At 41.6% G+C, this 20,491-nt stretch overlaps 1 protein-coding gene across 1 annotated transcript in view; it reads right to left on the bottom strand.

Moving 5' to 3' along the window:
• Positions 1-944: 944 nt before the first annotated feature.
• Positions 945-20,491, bottom strand: part of LOC309547437 (cyclin-dependent kinase inhibitor 1-like) — a 41,729-nt gene continuing 22,182 nt past the window's right edge. The window contains exons 2-3 of the mRNA XM_082247294.1: positions 5,900-6,193; positions 945-1,366 (exon numbers count right to left, since the gene is read on the bottom strand). Coding sequence (XP_082103420.1) covers positions 1,305-1,366; positions 5,900-6,188 — 351 coding nt within the window. The 5' untranslated portion in view covers positions 6,189-6,193 and the 3' untranslated portion in view covers positions 945-1,304. The remainder of the gene's footprint in view (positions 1,367-5,899; positions 6,194-20,491) is intronic.

Below are 20,491 nucleotides of genomic sequence, written 5' to 3'. Positions count from 1 at the left end.
AGAGACAGATTCCCTAATGGCCTATAGCAGTAACTTTTTATAAGAGCCAGTCAATAGGCATTTCTTTTCCAAGAACGCAGGGCATCATCTACCGTGTATCATGTCATGTATAATGTCGAGTCCTTACAGCAACAACAACTGGTAAGATAGCCAGTATTAAAATTAGCCTTAGGAGCGCTTGCTGGACTACCACTGGTAGTCAATAAATACTTCCAACATCTGATGATAGAGATAGATTCCCTAATGGCCTATAGCAATAACTTTTTATAAGAGCCAGTCAATAGGCATTTCTATCCCAAGAACCCAGGGTATCATCTAACGTGTATCATGTCATGTATAATGTCAAGACCTTACGCAACAACAACCGGCAAGGTAACCAGTATTAGCATTAGCCTTAGGAGCGCTTGCTGGACTACCACTGGTAGTCAATAAATAGTTCCAACTTCTGATGATAGAGACAGATTCCTTAATGGCCTATAGCAGTAACTATTTATAAGAGCAAGCTTAATCCTTACTATTACTGTAGGTTCAGACAGTACACACACAAAGCAAAACTTCCTTAGCAGTTCTGTTTACCTACTCCTGGGTCTACCTAGCCCACTTATAATACCGGTCCTGACCACAGGCTTGGCCAATATTTGTGGTCACATGCTATGCAGACCTGATTATTATCTTAAAGTGTAACATTGCTGCTACAGATGCCACTGGGCAATCTTTAATGGTGAGATCTGGGACATTGGGCTGGCCAATAACAAACAAGTTAAGGAATGCCTTTGAAGTTCTTCTTCAGGCAATCATTTTTTTAATTGAATTATACATTACATAGTTCTATTATTGAACCGGATTTATGATGCACATCAGATTTGTTTCATAAAAGGTCCACTTTAAAATCCAATATACAATTTTTATGTACATAAAACCAAATTGATGTTGTAGTTTTTACATTTATGTTTTTTTTTTTACCTACATGTCTCTATTGATATGCAGTTCACTTTGCAATATGTACATGTATATGTGGTACACACCATACAATAATACACAGATGTCACATAAAGTCCCTGGAATCATAAGACATCTTTCTTCATTTGTCTGCAAAAATTCAACTTTATAGCTAAAGCTATGTCTTAATATTCCCCAGAGTCTATATGAAGTGCATTGAAATATTTTTCTGAGCTCCAGTCCAGTTATAGTCTACCTGAATTCAAGTACATCCTACAAACTTAAAATTTTTCTCTGCAAGTGTATACTTTTGATTCCTTCTTTTGAGGAAGATGGCTCGGAAAGAACTTGCATAACTATCGAAATCAGGCGCATGACTGTTTCAGAGAAGGAACCGGAGAACAGTGACGCTTCACTTGAAAGAAATCTAAAAGAAAGGAAAAAGATGTGGAATCAATTAAAAAATGTATTCAAAATAAATATACAGATTACATTCAAAATAGAATACCTATCCTGCCTTATGGATTTTTGCATATTTGGTTTACCGCTGTAACCATATCTTAAAAATGAATATGACACACACACACACACACACACACGCAATACACTATTAATACTAAGTATTGTTAGGGAAGGCACAGTGAAGTCCTCATGGGTGGACCACTCTTGTCCACCTGAGCACTTTGATATTTGCATCAGTAAGGGCTTGTTTACACTTGCCGCCGGTAAAAAACAAAGGCAGCTGGATGGGGTTGTACACATGCCGTGACAGCGATGCTTTGCTTTGTGGATGCGGCAAAAATGATCCCCCGTCATGTTCGGTGGGCAGTACCACTGCTCAACTTGGCCCATTCAAGTGAATGGGGCAACGCTGCAACTGCACGCAATGCATGGTGATGCCTCATTTACCGGGTTAAAACAGGAGGCGAGGAGGTGACATATTGTCTCCCCAATGCCTATCAAATGTCTCTGAAACACTATAGGTGCGTGTGCAGTTACTCTTTCTTTGTTAGATCACAAAAGGTCCCTTAGGCAGGCTAACCTGTCCCGTCTGAGCTCAGAGCTGATGACTGACACTCTGTCTGGACTACATTTTCAGTCTTTCACTTTCTGTTTCAATCTATTTATTGAGATTTTGAGTAAAAGCGAAAACAAAAAAAATGTAGCAAAATCAGGTACATCATAGTCAGTATATATAAAAATAGTGACATCAACACAAATGAAAGAGGGGAGGTTCAGTCAATGTCCCATTGAGAGTCCAATAGTAAATATGAGAAACTGCACCAAGGTGGTCAGATATTAACGTGATATTAAAGTCTTGCATTTCTTTTTTTCTTTAAAAACAACAAACATGTTATACTTACCTGCTCTGTGCAGTTGTTTTGCACAGAGCAGCCCCGATCCTCCTCTCCTTGGGCATTCCTGGCCCCTGCCTCCTGCCCCCACAGCAAATAGCTTGCTATTGGGGCACCTGAGCTGAGCCGCTGCTCGGTGTGTCCATTCAGACAGCTTGCTATGGGGGCACCTGAGCTGAGCCACTTCTCGGTGTGTCCATTCAGCTGTGGCTCAGTTTGGCCCCTCTCTCTTCTCATTGGCTCACTGACTTTTATTGATAGCAACGTCTGCTGCTGTCTCAGCCAGAAAAGGAGGGTGAGTCCTAGCACAACCGAGGCTTTTATGCAACATCGCTGGAACGAAAAGGGGTTTAGGTAAGTATGGGGGGGCTGAAGGTTTTTTATCTTAAAGCATAGAATACATTAAGAAAAAACTTTAGGAGTTCATTATAATAGTGTATGATTGACCATGTTCTAAGATAAGGCCAATCAACAAATAGTCCTTGAAACAGACCAGTCTTTTGCTTTCACTTTATTTCATGTAACCCTGACAGCTCCTTTGTTATATTACGGTTTTGTGAGTGCCCTTTATATCAGAGCTCAAGCTGGAATTGGAATGGCCTTTGACACTTTGGCAGGAGAGAATACAAGTAAATAGTACGGTAATTAAAAAAACACATATACAAGTCGTGTTTGACATTAGGCTGCACTATAACAATTCTAAGGTAAAAATTCAGATTACAAATGCTCATTAGTGACTAGCTTACTGGTTACCGCCACCAACTGTTATTCTACTAGTTTACTGGTTACCGCCACCAATTCTTATTCTACTGTCTTATACTTTTACCCTTAGTGGCTGCTGATGCAGTCCTATTGTACAAAGTTTTATTCATGAATCCAAGAATAGTCAGGCCCTAGTAAAAAAGTGAAACTAAATCAGAGAGGGGCACAGGTGAGGCTTTTCCAGCTAATAAAGGTAAAATAAGTTGCCTTGTGATTCTAGTGTAAACGTAACATTGATGTTAACATTGTAAAATGAATTGCAAGTTGTTTACAGAATACCTAGCATTTTTATGTATGTTTTAATGAGGAATAGGGAGTTACAGCACAAGATCCTTAGCCACCCAATGATTGCATGGTGCATGCCAGTTCATTGTAAAACATATGGCACAGGCTTTAACATGCACCTGTCGTTTTGCTACAAAACAAGTAGTCTAAGAAAACTAAAGAATACCTGAAGTGGGAAAAAAAAGTTTCTAATCCACCCTGGGTAATAGATTGTTGGAGCTTCCAGCTCACTTTTCCATTTCTGCATCCCTAGTGCCCTAAATCTGGGGCTAGTCTGGTGTAAACATAAGAGGGTGGGGAGGCTGGCCCAAACCCCTCCGACTTCCCAAAACCTATAATGATGGGCAGCTTCACCTACCTGTGGTTAAGGGGCGGGGGGGGGGGCACCTCTCAAAGGAAGCCTGGTCTACATCAAAATGCTAGAATGCACTCTGACTCGTGGCACTGAATAGATAAGGGACCTGCGAATTAATTTGCTGCCATTTGGAAAATATTCCCACTTAAAATTCCACGAAACACTCTTTTAAGGCATGAGCTGAAGCTCTTCTACTGTTCAACCAACAGGCAGACTGAGCTGTGCTGCCAATGCAGTGAATGTCAATGATTGTGCCATGACTGGATCATAAAAATGTCTGCACAGAATTACAAATCCTACGAGAGGTAAATGAGTCCCCATATACGCATTCCAAATTTGTATTAAGCTGCTCACCTGGTGATCAGCTTTAAAAACCACATACAATATGTTCTACCAAATCCCTAATGTAGACTTGCAATTGATGCTTCTATAAAGAGCCTGTCAATCATCCAAGGACATGCATTCCCAGCCAGGCCTCCCCTGTAACCCACTGACCACCTATCCCCCCCCACTTCCCCCATTTCAATCATCCCTCCTTCCTCCACTTCACATCCCATCATCATCATCCACACCAAATCATCCCTTCCTTCCTTACTGCTTACTCCCTCACCAAGGAGAGGTGAACTTCCACCTACTGCCTTACTTACCCCACATAGGAGGAACGTGTTTATTCTAAGCCTAGACATCTAGCCTCCACTCCATCCAACATTTCCAGGCTTGCAAGGTAATGTATAACTTCATTGACTGCTTTCCTTATCCTCTCTCTCTCAAATGGCAATCATATGGTATCAAATTATTGTTCTTGTCATGACACTTCACTTTTACCTGCCTGACCCTCTGCTCCCCCTGCAAATAGTGCTGCCCTACGCTCAGGCAGCGGACTGTCCCTCAGCACACTCATGTTCAATGCAGGGCTATGGAAGACATCAGAAGCATTACACTGCCGGAGTGCAGAGGAGAAGAGGCTGTAGGGACCAATCGTTTAACGTGGAGGAGCCTGCGGAGGATCAGGTAAGTAAACCTGCTGTACCGGGTCCCCTAGATGTAGCCTCACTGCTAGGTAGGACTTGTACTTTTCCTGGTACTTACCTTTAACATACAATAAAATATGTTTAACCACTTGCCGACTGCAGCAAGTACATATACTGCGGCGGTCAGCCCCGTGCAGGCAAAGTGACGTATGGGTACGTCACTCGCCTGCGATCCAATAGGGGGCGAGCGCGCGCTGCCTGAGGCGCGCTCCCGCCCCCGCTCGTTCACGGGCATCCCCGCGCGAGTGACCGGCGGCTCCGATTTCCACCGGTCACTCGTGATCTCCCGCTGGAGAGGGAGAAAGGCAGGCAGCTGATGTAAACAAAGCCGCCTGTCATTCTCCCTGGTGTAACAGCAGAGATCATACGATCCTGCTATGTAGGATCATATGTCTCTGTGGTTACATCAAAAGCCACGCCCGTTCACAGTTAGAAGCACGCCCCTAGGGACACACTTAACCCCTTTCTCTCTAATAAAGTTAACCCCTTCCCTGCCAGTGTCATTTTTACAGTAACAGTGCATATGTATCGCACTGATTACTGTAGTAATGTCACTAGTCCCCCCAAAAGTGTCAAAAATGTCAGTAAAGGGTCCGATCTGTCCGCCGCAAAGTCACAGCCCCGCAAAAAAAAAAAAAAAATCGCAGATCGCCGCCATTACTAGTTAAAAAAAAAAAAAACAATAAAAATGACATAAATCTTTAGTAAATGCAAAACCAATCAAAATACGCTTTTTGAGATTTTTTTCACCAAAAATATGTAGCAGAAAACAAATTGTCATAAAATGTTAAAACATTTTGATTTTTACATTTTTTTTTGGGGGGGGGGGGATTTCATAAAAAAATGTGAAAAATATTGTTGTTTTTTCAAAATTGTCGCTCTTTTTTTGTTTATAGCGCAAAAAGTAAAAATCGCACAGGTGATCAAATACCACCAAAAGAAAGCTCTATTTGTGGGAAAAAAAGGACGTCAATTTCATTTGGGTACAGTGTTGCATGACCGCGCAATTGTCCGTTAAGTGTCCATGCAGTGCCAAATCGCAAAATAGTCCCTGGTCTTTGAGCAGCCAAATGCTCCGGGGCTTAAGTGGTTAAATTGGATGCACTCAGCTATTAGTAATGTCCTGGCATTTGATACTCTGTAAATCCTAAATTTGGCATGTTTAGAATTACCTGTAATGAGCATTTGCTTTCGTTTGGATGAGTCTGATCCATTGGCATCAATATGACAAAGAATATCGCCATTTATGCAATCCACTTTCTCCCATTTGTAGTCCCCCTCTAGAGGGGTCTCACTGACAAAGTCGAAGTTCCACCTTTGTTTGGCCTCCTCCGCAGTGCTGTTCAGTAGTGTTTCATAGTCTGCTCTGAGACGCTCATGATCCACAGATCCAAAGAGATTTCGGCAAGCTTTTTCAGTGCTGCCATTAGACTGTGAAAGGATGACCCTGGCTGAATACATGATTTCTGCAAAATATAAAAAAAAAAAAAGAAATCAATAAATCAATTTAAATAAAACAGGACACCTATAACACTTATAAACACAAAAGTTTTTTTCATGTATACCATAATCTCATAAGCATTATCCAATGAAAAGGAATCATATACAGTAGTTAAAATGCACCACCACCAATCATCATCATCATTCTAAACTGGGGATTACTAAATAAAATAGAAAAGTGTGCTGCACTGCAAATAATCATTGATAAGCTTTTAGAAGTTCAGTGCAGTCAGGGATAGGTAGCTACTGTAGTGTTGGACTAATGCACACAACAGTTCTTCATTTGCTGACCTCCTTTTTGAAAATTCTAGTTGCCTGGCTGTTAAGCTGACCCTTAAAAAGTACATTGTTTAAGTATTTTGCATATCATTACTTAAAGTGATTCTAAAAGGCAGAAGATTTTTAATTGTAATGCATTAAGATTATTATTATGCCTGCAGCAGCCCCCCTAATACTTACCTGAGCCCCATCTTGATCCTGTGATGTTGCATGAGAGCATCGGCTGTCTGGGACTCTCCCTCCTCATTGGCTAAGACAGCAGAGGGTGCAATTGGCTCCTGCTGCTGTCAATCAAAGTCAGTGAGCCAATTAGGAGAAAGAGCGGGCGGGTCCGGGCCACATTCTCTGTGTTTGAATGGACACACAGAGCAGCAGCTTGGCTCAGGTTGCCCCCATAGCAAGCTGCTTGCTGTGGGCGCACTCAGCAGGAGGGAGGGGCCCGGAGCGCTATCGAGGAAGCTGAGAAGAGGAGAATCGGGGCACTTTGAATGAATGTAGGAGAAAGATGGTAGTAGATAAACAGGTACAACTTATGTATGATGATTTGTTTCATCTCTGTGTATCACCTGAGACCAGTCACTTCACTGGGTACATGGAAGGGTTTAAAACCACTTTAAAGCAGGACTAACCCTCCAATCATTTTTAGCCAAGGAAGCTGCCATCTAGGCCTCTGATCTTCAACTGCTATGATGCTGCACAAGTGATCAGTGATGACACCAGCCATTGGATGGTTTGACAGTTTGGTTGAGGTTCGCAACCAATATGACAGTTACATTCTCGGCACGTGCCAGGAATGTAACTGTTTTTTGAAACTCTGAAATCAATTGGTTTAATTTCGCTTTAACACTTGCCTGTTCTGACAGTCCATTTTTGACCCATGATTACACAGATCAAAGATGGGCTGCAATGTATCTCTAAGGGTGGACCGAATTTTACATTTAGGTCTGGTAGAAAGTGGCTGGATGTCTTGGAAGCCACACATCAAGTCAAGACACGCTGTATGGTGGTAAGTGGCGGTCTCAGCCTGGACCCCCGCCAAGCCACGTCCTCAACACGTTTCACTCTGCCCCCCAGAGCTTACTTATGGGGATGGATTGGGGTCTGCTTTTACCAACCGGATGTGGGTGTATTTAGGTGGCCACACCTCCACTTACTACAGTATCTGCCCAGCCATAGAAAGTACACAGGTCTCTTTTATCTCCATCACAAATTGGAACAGGTATGGATGGCACATATATGATATATATTCATACCCCCCCAACTTTTTGAGATGGGAACGAGGGACACCTTTTAGCAAAACTATGTAAGCATAAGACACACCCCCTGTCACTCCCCTTAAAGGAGAATTATACAAAAAAAGATTAGTTAAACCCACTTGTGCGATTTTTACCACTACTATTCCATTATACTGGCTTTTGACATTTACAAATGCAGCCATTTTGAAATTGGATGAAAGGTATAGCACTGGGAAACACCTTTTGAGAGATAAATAGTGCATTTTATATTGAGGTGACCAGATTTTTAAAATTAAATCCGGGGACATATTTTTTTTTTTTTTATATATTGGCAAATGGCACAGGAATGCTTAATACACAGAGCGCTGGGCACAGGACTGCATAATACAGAGGACGCTGGGCACAGGACTGCATATTACACAGAGCGCTGGGCACAGGACTGCATAATACACAGAGCGCTGGGCACAGGACTGCATAATACACAGAGCGCTGGGCACAGGACTGCATAATACACACAGCGCTGGGCACAGGACTACATAATACACAGAGTGCTGGGTACAGGACTGCATAATACACAGAGTGCTGGGTACAGGACTACATAATACACAGAGCAGTGGGCACAGAACTGCATAATACACAGAGCGCTGGGCACAGGACTGCATAATACACAGAGCGCTGGGCACAGAACTGCATAATACACAGAGCGCTGTCAGCATAATACACAGAGCGCTGGACACAGAACTGCATAATACACAGAGCGCTGTCAGCATAATACACAGAGCGCTGGACACAGAACTGCATAATACACAGAGCGCTGGGTACAGAACTGCATAATACACAGAGCGCTGGGCACAGAACTGCATAATATACAGAGTGCTGGGCACAAAACTGCATAATATACAGAGCCCTGGGCACAGGACTACATAATACACAGAGCCCTGGGCACAGGACTACATAATACACAGAGCACTGGGCACAGGACTACATAATCCACAGAGTGCTGGGCACAGGACTACATAATCCACAGAGCACTGGGCACAGGACCACATAATACACAGAATGCTAGGCACAGGACTACATCATACACAGAGCGCTGGGCACAGCACTATATAATAGACAGAGTGCTGGGCACAGCACTACATAATACACAGAGCTCTGGGTACAGGACTACATAATACACAGAGCACTGGTCACAGGACTACATAATCCACAGATCGCTGGTCACAGGACTACATAATACACAGAGCACTGGGCACAGGACTACATAATCCACAGATCGCTGGGCACAGGACTACATAATACACAGAGTGCTAGGCACAGGACTACATCATACACAGAGTGCTGGGCACAGGACTACATAATACACAGAGTGCTGGGCACAGGACTACATAATACACAGAGTGCTAGGCACAGGACTACATCATACACAGAGTGCTGGGTACAGGACTACATAATACACAGAACGCTGGGCACAGGCTGTTTCTCAGCCAGCATAGGATGCCCTGTCTATGTTATTCCGGCCCTGAATCTGGGGATAAAACCGGGGACAGACTTGGTCCTGGGACAGTGCCCTCAGCCCAGGGACATCTGGTCACCCTATTTAAAATACAACTATATAGATCAGACCAAAATGAGGGGGAAAGAGAGACAGAGGGACATTGTTCCAAAACAGGGACAGTCCCTCGAAATCAGGGACAGTTGGGAGTTATGTATATCTGTTTCCATTCTAAGCAGCCACATCAGGGGTTCCCCTGTGACACAGAACAGAGGGTGCCCATGTGAAAGGGGTTATATTCACAGAAAAACCTAACCCGAAACACCTGACCGATTCATAACTGCTTTGCATGTTGTCAAATTGACACATTTCTTGCACCTAGTAACAAGTTTCCATTTCCTACCCACAGACAGGGCAGGTGTAAGTATAGAATGCCAGCCTAGCAGTCAGATGGATAGACAGCTCTTTGTGTCATCATAGGCCATAAAGACTGACAAGCACTCTGTTCCCTGTAGAGGAATCACACATTATAAATAGCTTTGTTCCCTGGATCACATTACTGCAGTTCCCACCCAGTACAGTCCTATGCTGACATCATTGCCGAGTGAGTCAGCCATGTCCAGGCTTGCTCAAACTTGCACCTTGCCCTGGTAATTGGAGGAACATGTCAGTACAAGCACACACTTCAATCTCCTATTCACAACTGGATTATTACAGGATTACACTCTAGAATGACAGCAGGCGACAAACTCTTGACAGCCACTATGCTGCTAATTACAGTCAATGCAGAAAAACACTTGCTGTCTAGTCCATAGCTACACACCCCATGTGAAATGTGACCCCGAGACCTGGAATATCTCATTAGTGACACCTGCCATACACAAAAATGACACACGCCTTAGATTATGAAAACGTCTCCTAGCTGATGCCCCATACACACAATCCGAAAATCGGATAACAGATCGTCCGTTTTTTTTTTTTTTTGCATGCTAGTCGCATATCGCACATGAAGAGTTTACTAAAGTTACGAAAATTCTAATATGACAGAATTAAAAAATAGGATGTGATGTCATGTGTTGTAGTGTATTTCTATTGTATTTTCGAAAAACAGCTGTACTGATTAAACGAAAAATCGTACGATCTGGTATCGTACAAGAAAGGTTACCAGTTCCGGTTCACATTTCTGCAATGCGGGAATGCTGCGAATATACAGCGCGTTCCCGCATCGCATCCCGTCCCCTGGCAGTTCACACTGCCATATACGATATGCTGGGGGTGTCAATTAAAAGTTAACGACACCCCCAGATCAGATTGCATATCGCAGTGCGATCTGAAAGTTCGCACAGAATCGGATCGCACGAGTATTATCCGATGAACTGCCATGATCAGCTCCCGAAAGCTCTGTACTAACGATCCGATGTCGTATGGTTGTTTCGAAAGCGGTATTTTTCGTCCAATTTTCGAATCATGTGTATGGACCTTAAGGCTACGTTCACATGTTAGCGTAGCGGACCGCGGCAGAATCACCACGATTCTGCCCGCGATCCGGAAATCATTGCAAATCGCGGGACGCCTGTGCTTTGCCGTTGATTTGCAATGGCACCCCAAATGCTGTGCGATGTTGCCGCGATTTCCGCCTGCTGAATCACGGTAACATCATGCAAACAAAATTGCGGGTCGCATGACGCCCAAAAAAGGTACAAGAGCTTCTTTGGGGCGTCATGCGACCCGCGATTTTGTTTGCGCGATGTTACCGCGATTCGGCAGGCGGAAATCGCGGCATCATCGCACAGCATTTGGGGCGCCATTGAAAATCAACGGCAACGCACAGGCGTCCCGCGATTTGCAATGATTTCCGGATCGCGGGCAGAATCGTGGTGATTCTGCCGCGGTCCGCTACGCTAACATGTGAACGTAGCCTTATTGAACAAGCTGCAGTTAGAAGCTGATTGGCTACCATGCACAGCTGCTTGGGGTGCCATTTGCAAATCTACGGCAACGCACAGGCGTCCCGCGATTTGCAATGATTTTCGGATCGCGGGCAGAATCGCGGTGATTCTGCCGCGGTCCGCTACGCTAACATGTGAACGTAGCCTTATTGAAAAAGCTGCAGTTAGAAGCTGATTGGCTACCATGCACAGCTGCACCAAATTAATTAATTTAAAGTAATTTTATTTTATAAGTAAATAATAAATAACAATCATTGAGATATGGACTTATGTCCACAGATCCCCATCTGTGTCATAAATCGTATACAGTATCTGAAGTTTTATTTACTTCTATGGTAACCAAACAGTGGGAAGCTATGGAAAATCCCACTAATGTCTATGATAAGTCGGAATGTTCTGCACCATTAGTGATGTCAACATGGCAACATTGAGCCCCTTGTGTTTAAACGGAAAAAGGAAATGAAAACACTGTATACAGTTTCAAAGATAAATACATGCATGACGGTTATATTAGAAGACACTAATTATATACTGTAATTAACTCATTTACCTAAATATGCAGGTATAAAATGTGTTCGAAGCCCAGTTTTTTTTTCTGCCAACATAATTTCTTCTAGTACAGCTGAACTTCAAATAGAAGTATATTACATACAAAGTAGTGTGTTAAAATAACTTTAATACAGAAATATAGTTTTTCCTTGTACTCAAAATGCTAACTTTTCGGCTCGGTTCACATTAGTGCGATGGCAGACATCGCATGTGATTCGAAGCGTACTGCTCTGAAAATCACATGCGATGTCTGTGCGATGTGAATTCAGCCATACAGATTGTATGGCTGAATTCGCATCTGATTCAGCACAAACATGCACAGGACCCTTTTTTGGGTCCGCACCAGAATCAGATCGCATGGTGGTTCACACTTATGCGATCCAATTCATGTCCGAATGTCAGTTTGCACTGCTATATGTGAACTGATTTAAGGGTGTCTTTAACTTTGAATTGACACTCCCAGCAATTCGCATATGGCAGTGTGAACTACCTGCGTTGGGAATGCGATGCGGTAACCCGCAGTAGACTCGCAGTGTTCCCGCATCGCATAAGTGTGAACCGGGACTTCACCAGCATGTCGCCATTTGAAGAATATCACTATGAACTATGGGCAAAACCAAAAATGACAAATATGGCTCAGTATATCAGGAGTTTTATTAACACAACGGTTTTTTTTTTTTTTTTTTGTTTTTTTTGGAGCCCCCCTAAACCCTAAAACAAAGTTTAATTACAAGGATCAAATTAAACTGTGCAACAGCTATGTCACCCTGTGGACATATAGCTTCAGATGGACGTTATTTAACCACTTAAGGGCCAAGCCTATTTCTGTTGTTTACAAGTTAAAATCAGTATTTTTTGCTAGAAATTTACTCAGAACCCCCAAATAGACTCTGGAGAATGAGACCCTGTTCACATAGGGGCGACGCTACTTGCTGGGGCGACCTGTGAAGTCAATGCAGGTCGCTCCAGGTCGCCCCAAAGTAGCTCAGGACCCTTTTTCTAAGTCGGAGCGACTGACAAGACTTAGACTGACTTGTCAGGTCGCCTGACAAGTCGCCCCAGTGTGAACCGGCTCTAAAACGGCGGTCGTTGCAATATTTTTTGTCACGCAGCGATCTTTCAAACAAAATTTCGTGGGAAAAAAATACACTTCACTGAACTTAAAAAAAAAAACTAAACAGTAAAGTTAGCCCAATTTTTTGTATATAGTGAAAGAGGATGTCACATCAAGTAAATAGATACCTAACATGTTACAGTTTAAAATTGCGCACACCCGTGGAATGGCGACAAACTATGGTACTTAAAAATCTCCACAGGCAATGCTTTAAACATTTTTAGCGGTTACCAGTTTTGAGTTACAGAAGAGGTCTTTTGTTAGAATTATTGCTCTCGCTCTGATGATCGCGGCAATACCTCACTTGTGTGATTTGCACACAGTTTATATTTGCGGGCACGACTTACGTATGCCTTTTCGTTGGTGCACAAGCTCACGACGACAGTGGTGCTTTAAAAATTTTTTTTTCCTATTTATTTTATTTTTAACCGCCTTAGCGGTAAACCCGAGCGTGACTCGGGGTAGGAATTTTCTGCTATTAGCGGTATCCCCGAGTCACGCTCGGGGTCAATGGGCAGAGCGTGCAGACAGCGCAGCGGAGCTTCTCTTACCTTATCCTGGCGATCCAGCGATGAGCTCTCATTGCTGTGACCGCCAGCGAGATCTCCGCCGCTCGTCTGTCGGTAGGAGGACTTCCTAGTTCCGTTCCCTGCAGCAGCAATGCTGCATGGGAGCGGAACTAGGGAGGGAAATTAAAAAAAAAAAAATATATATATATATATACACACACACACACACACACACATTATATATATATATATATATATATATATATATATATATATATATATAAAATTATATTATTGATTCGATTATAATTCATGCGTATATATACACACACACATATATATATATATATATAGCGCATGAATTATAATCTAATCAATAATATAATTTTATTATATATATATTATATATTAAATAATAAAATAATATTATTGATTCAATTATAATTCACTTGTTTGTGTTTCAAATTTATCACATCTGGGATGTCTACTAGAGTCTTGTTTTGGTCAGGTTTAAGTCAGTAATTACTAAGAATTGTAGGCCTATAATACATAACGCCAAATTTCCATGAAAAGAATTGTACCGCTTTTGGAACAGAATTCCTCACAGAATCATACCGCCAGGGAGGTTAACACAGTTTAAAAAAAAAAAAATGTATATATATATAAATCACTTTTATTGCGGTCACAAGCAATGTAAACATCCCTTGTGACAGTAAGTGACAGGTACTAATTATGGAGGGATCTGGGGTCTAAAAGACCCCAGATCCCTCCACTGCACTGCAAAGTAATTAAAACGCAGAAATCTTCATTTTTGAATGCTAACAGTTTTTTTTAAATCTGCGCCGTTGGCAGCCGAGTAAACCGGAAGTGATGTCGTGACGTCACACTAGCTGGCAGGGAAAGATTTTAAGGCAGAAGAAACATACTAAAAAATACTTCACTGCTAGGTTTATTTTATTTTATTTTTTTGCAAAGCAACTTCAGACCTTCTTTCATTTTCATCATCTTTTTAATTAATTCAGAGAACAGGGCAGACTATTGTCTTGTGCCTGTCTGGTCCACACAATAGGCCGACCGTACAAGGCCCATATTTCAGCAGATTCCTGCAGTAGGCCGAAAATGCAAGCTGTGGGTGGCTGTGGGCGCAACAGCATCCGGCTCGACAAAAGTCAATTTAAAAATTGTTATCCGTAAAGTGACCGCATTCCGTCAGTTTGGTATTCAGACAGCTACAGCTGTCCTAGCTGCTTAAATACAATAGCTGGCAGAGGAGGTTCCTCCACCCACACTGTAGAGCATGCATGGATGGGATCTAGACTGGTTGAGAGGTATCTAAGCATGTATGGCTTTCATAGTCTGTGTTGCTAAACTGAGTTTTGCTCAGGCTGCATAGACAAAGCTTACTTTCTAGTATCCTATCGCCCTGACTGTAAGCCTGTGCTGAGAAAAATATAGAAGCAACTATTCCTTCTGGAAATTACAGTTGCCTGGCTATCATGCTGATCTACTCACTTTATGGTCTGCGTCAATGACCGTGAACAATTATGCAGCCAATCAGAGTGAAGTCAGAATTTCAGATCTCTAAACTTTTTCCTAATCAGTAAATAAAGCCATTAGATTAGCCTGCCAGTGAGATGGACATCTTCAGAAGGAGAAAATCAGACTTCTGATATTTTATACATAGAGAGATCTCAGAGAAGAAAGATTGCTGACATTACATATCTCATACAAGAACAAATGGGGTGCTGCATTTGAATTTACTAATTTTCACTGGGTTCAGCATAGGGTTGCCACCTCATCCTTTTAACCACTTCAATACAGGGCACTTTCACCCCCTGATGGGCAGCACTGATGAGCACTAATGGGCACTGATAGGTGGCACTGGTGGGCAGCACTGATAGATGGCAATGATGGGCACTGATGGGGAGGGCACTGGCAGGCAGCACTGATGGGGAGGGCACTGGCAGGCTCCCTGAGCCCTGATTGCCATCCCTGGTGGCCATAGTGGGCATCCTTGGGGTCATGGGTGGGCATCCCTGGTGATTCTAGTGGCACCCCCCAAGGATCTGCACTGGTAATCAATGCTCTGATTACCAGTGCAGACCCCCCCCCCCCCCCCTGTCAGGAGAGCCGCAGATCGGCTCTCCTCTACTCGTGCCTGTCAGGCACGAACTGAGGAAAGCCCATCAACGGGACTTCCTATTTACTATGTGACCAGCTGTGATTGAACACAGCTGGTCACATGGTAAAGAGCCTACGTCAGTCAGTGTGTCTGAGTGACATGCTGCATCACCGATCGCTGCTCTGCGCGCCCCCCCCATGGGGTGCGCAAAGCGCATTAACCTGCTGCCGTCTTATGATGTCTGGTCAGTATAATGCAACCACCTTCCCGCCGTCAATTGCCTATAGGGCGGGCGGGAAGTGGTTAAGGCCCCTTTCACACTTATGCAGCCTAAAAGTCACACGATTTTACCGCAATTTTGTTGCAGCGATTTTGACTGGACTTAAAGCAATGCCTATGTCTTTGGACCCCAAAACACATTAAAATCGTCCCAAAGCAGTGCAGGGACTACTTTAAAGTCATTGTGGCTTGAAGTCGTATAGATATGAACGGTACTCGCTGGAAATCATGGAGTACGACTTGTCATGAAACTTTGCAGTCCCAAATCGCAGGACAAGTCACACAAGTGTGAATGGGGCCTAAACCACGACACACATTCATTACACAGGTTCTGTGGCTGATTAAGGTGGTATTCAAAACCACTTAGTGCCTTATGTGCATTATATAAGCCTCAGAACCTGTGTAATGAATATATGTCCTGGTTTAAAGGGATGAGGTGGCAACCCTAGTTCAGCAGCACTCCCCAAAATGGGGACCACCCTCAGGAAAAAGGGAAAGGACTCAGAGTTTAGAATCCACACACATAGGTGTTGATTTACTAAATACAAACAGACTGTGCACTTTGCAGGTGTAGTTGCTCCAGAGCTTAGTAAATGAGACAAGGGCTCCAATTTGCAAAGAATACTTAATTTCATGCAAGGGGGGAAAAAATGCAGTTTGCTTGCAAATGATTAGATGACGGAGGTTAGCAGAGCTTCCCCTCATTTACTAAGCTCTGGAGCAACTGCACTTGCAGAGTATAATTGCACTTACAAAGTGCACAAGTTATTTGCCTTTAGTAAATCAACCCCATACAATGCAATGAGAGCACCAAAAAAGCATACAAGAGTCTAAGGTAATTTGATGATCAAATTGATTTATAGCAGCATACAGCCAATGTGTTTGGGGGGGGGGGGGGCAAGCACACTCGCTCACTATCAGGGCTACAAAAACAAATGGAAATATAAAGGGTTTATATCTAAAAATCATAAGATCATGAATATAAATAATAAAAATATAAATAAAAAAATAAATAAATACAATTAGTACAAGGTAATATATATATATATATATATATATATAGACACATATACACACAGTATATATAGTAGATAGACATATACTATGCTGTATAGAGTAATATATAGTAGATAGACATATACTATATTGTATATAGTAGTATATAGTAGATAGATATATACTATACTGTATATATATATATACATAAATAAATATATATATATATACACACACACACACACATTTTTTTTTTTTTATCGCATAATATTTGACTTGCAAACCAGGAATTCTATCAGCAAACAGCTGTCCTATCAGTTTTATCAGTTTCAGCTGTTCTATCATTTTCACTGCCTTTATTGCGCTAAGCAGGCAACATAGATTATATCTTTTTTTTATACTGGCTATATATATATATATATATATATATATATATATATATATATATATATATATATATATACACACACAGTAAACCCCCGCTCCATCGCGGTTCAGTTTTTGCGGTCCCGGTATATTGCGTTTTTTTTTGTAATGTTATTTTACTACATAAATCATTAAAAATGAAATATTTTTGTGTTTTCCATAGCTCTTGCTATGCCTCTCAGTATCTTTTATGTGTTTAAATGAGTTTCTATTGTTTTAAAAGTGTGTTTAAAGACCTTAAAATGCTTTTACACGTACAGTGACAGTAAAAAAAAACATGCCTACAATGCATTTTAATAGGGTTTTTCTATTTCGCGGATTTTCACTTTTCGTGGCTGGGTACGGAACATAACCCCCGCAATGGAGGGGGGTTTACTGTATATATATATATATATATATATATATATATATATATAGTCATTTGTTTAATACAAGGTCCACTGTAAAAGGGAAAATATAGCTATTCATTGCGTTACGCCTATGCTCACATATTACTATAATTAATAATTTAGCATTCAAAGCTGCTGCAGCTTTATTGTAAGGAGTTAGCAGGATGTGACTATAGGGGTGAAGAATACTACAGCTGTGCGGTCACTGAGTTCATGGCACATAAGCTCCTCTGCTGCTCTTCCTTATTACTGTCACGCTATGCTGTGTTCATAGTAAGGCAGCGCTTTCATTCTTCCACATCCCTTTCTAGCTGATTTGTCAAAAAAAAATAAAAAATCAAACCACTAAATAAATTCAGATTTTGAAATGTAACAAATCCCTGTTTTGGTTTTGAAACAAAACCTTGTGACTCTGACATATGATCATGGTAAATGGCTTGCATATTTATCTAGTTGCGTCATGACTCTGGATGCCCCATATATATATACATGTAGATAACTGACCTCAGGAAATAAGGACACAGATCCCCTTCTATAAGCTGAGCTAAAGCTAAAAAAAAAGAAACTCTAGCAGGTGCAGTTTCTTGTTTTGTCCACAAGATGGCAATACATAGAAACACAAAGAAAAGTTACTTATATTTAAAAAGTATATTTTTACACGGTGGATAATTTGCCAGTTTCTATATTCCCGTCTCACCAACACTTGCTATCATTACCATCTGCATTTTCAAAAAGAAAATATCATACTTTTCTTTATTAAAAAAAAAAAGGCTTTTAATTCCTTCAGTTCTCCCAGAGTTGTCCCACCTGTTTTCCCCATAATTAAAGAATTTATGCCACTGTAAAGCTACCCGCAATCTGCTATTTACATTAGAGGAAAGATGAAGGGAACTTTCCTGACAGTGCTCAACTTATTTTCTTTTCTACATTTTAAAACATTTTCCAAAGGGTTTTTTCACTGTCTGCTTCTCACTATATTTTAAAACACCTTGAATATCGCGTTATGTTATGCGTTTTGAATGCCACCCCAAGGCCCCTTTACAACACATGTACGCCACAGCAGATTTATGCTGTCCTGTTCAGTGCAAAAAAAAAAAATAGTCTACACCCTTTATTTTTCTTACATAAAAATGTGCTTTAGCCAATTTATTTTGAATGGGTTGCTGACACGGTATGACGCAACGCAGTGCATTGGGCGTGAATGAGGCCCGTGCAGAATCCACCCTATACTAATACTCTGTCACGCTTATATAGTTCCAGTAATTAAAAAAATAATTGACTTGGGGAGAGAGAAGACTAAAGCCAGCCTTAAGCCTCATACACACGATCAGATTATTGGACAAATTTTCGTCCGTTTTTTGTTGCATGCTAGTCTCATATGGAAAGTGAAGAGGTTACTTTCATACCAAAATTCTCGTACAACAGAATTCAAATTCAGAAAAAATGTAATGTGTTGAATTGTGTTGTATGTATTCCTTCATTTCCGAGCATGCGTAGTCTTGCTCTTGCGATTTTTTTCGGACGAAAACTCTAATAATTCAATGAAAATCAGACGCTGTGTTCACGTACGATAGAAAATTTTATAGCCTGCACATTCAGCTTTTGTCATTGAAAAATTCATAATCAGCTGTTGAAAACACCATACTAACGATCCGAAAATCGGCAGATCGTTCGTCAGGATGAAGTTTACTTCCCATTTTCTTATTGTTAAGCCTCGTACACACGAGTAGAAATTCGGCCGGGAATTTTCGTCCGACGAGCGATCTGTCGATTTTCGGCTTGTTAGTATGATGCTTCCGACAACCGACTCCGACTTTTCGGCCGAAAAAATCCTGGTGTGCAGGCTATATAATTTTTGTCGACCATCAAAACACGTCCGATGTTCGTCTCATTAGTACAGATTTTGATGGGGAAAAATCTTATGAGCAAGACTGGGCATGCTCAGAGATGAAAGAACACAAAGAAAGCAATCCAACACATGACATCACTTCTGAAGTAGAATTCTGTCGTACGGGGAAAATTTGTGTGCAGTCTAGGCACATTCCAACCAACAGACACCACTCTGGACAAAAGACGGACGACCGGTCGGCGGAAATTCGTTGCGTGTGTACTAGGATTAAGTATGGACCCTTACACACATGGATCTCTATTGATATCTATTAGACTCCTCTATCCAATACTAGTAAAAAAAAAGAAATAAAAATGGCATAAATCTTTCCCCTAGTTTGTAGACGTGATAACACAGCACAGAATCTCCGCTGCCAGCTATTATATTCAGGCAGCCTCAGCACCTGAAGAGTGACTGTGTGTAATCAGATGCAGTCACTGTTCAGCTGACATTGTTCCACCCAACGCCTTCGATTTTTCAATCGCAGTTTGTTTAACCGGGTTTTGGGCCACCCACAGCTTGCATTTCCGCTGATTCAGTGAAACCTGAATGCCGCATGAATTACACCAGCCACTGGTTGTAGATAAAAATGTAACTGCAAGGCTGTAAACACAAATAATTTAACTACTTCTGAACCGAAAGGATTTGCCCCCTTAATTACCAGGCCATTTGTCGGCACTGGTTACTTTAACAGACAATTGAGCAGATGTGCGACGCTGTACCCAAATAAAATGTATGTCTTTTTTCCCACAAATATAGCTTTCTTTTGGTGGTATTTGATCACCTGTGCGATTTTGATTTTTTTGCGCTATAAACAAAAAAAAGAGCGACAATTTTGAAAAAAAAAAAATTATTTTCACTTTCTGCTATATAACATCCCCCCCCCCCCCCCCAAAAAAAAAAAAATAATAATATTTAAAAATCAAATGTTTTCATTATTTTAGGGCAATTTGTATTCTGCTACATATTTTTGGTAGAAACAAAATCCCAATAAGCGTATTTTGATTGGTTTGCGCAAAAGTTATCGTGTTTAC

This window comes from Pelophylax lessonae, assembly GCF_965119305.1.
Source record: "Pelophylax lessonae genome assembly, chromosome: 2".
NCBI classification, from domain to species: Eukaryota; Metazoa; Chordata; class Amphibia; order Anura; family Ranidae; genus Pelophylax; species Pelophylax lessonae.
This window is presented reverse-complemented; position numbering and strand designations above follow the sequence as displayed.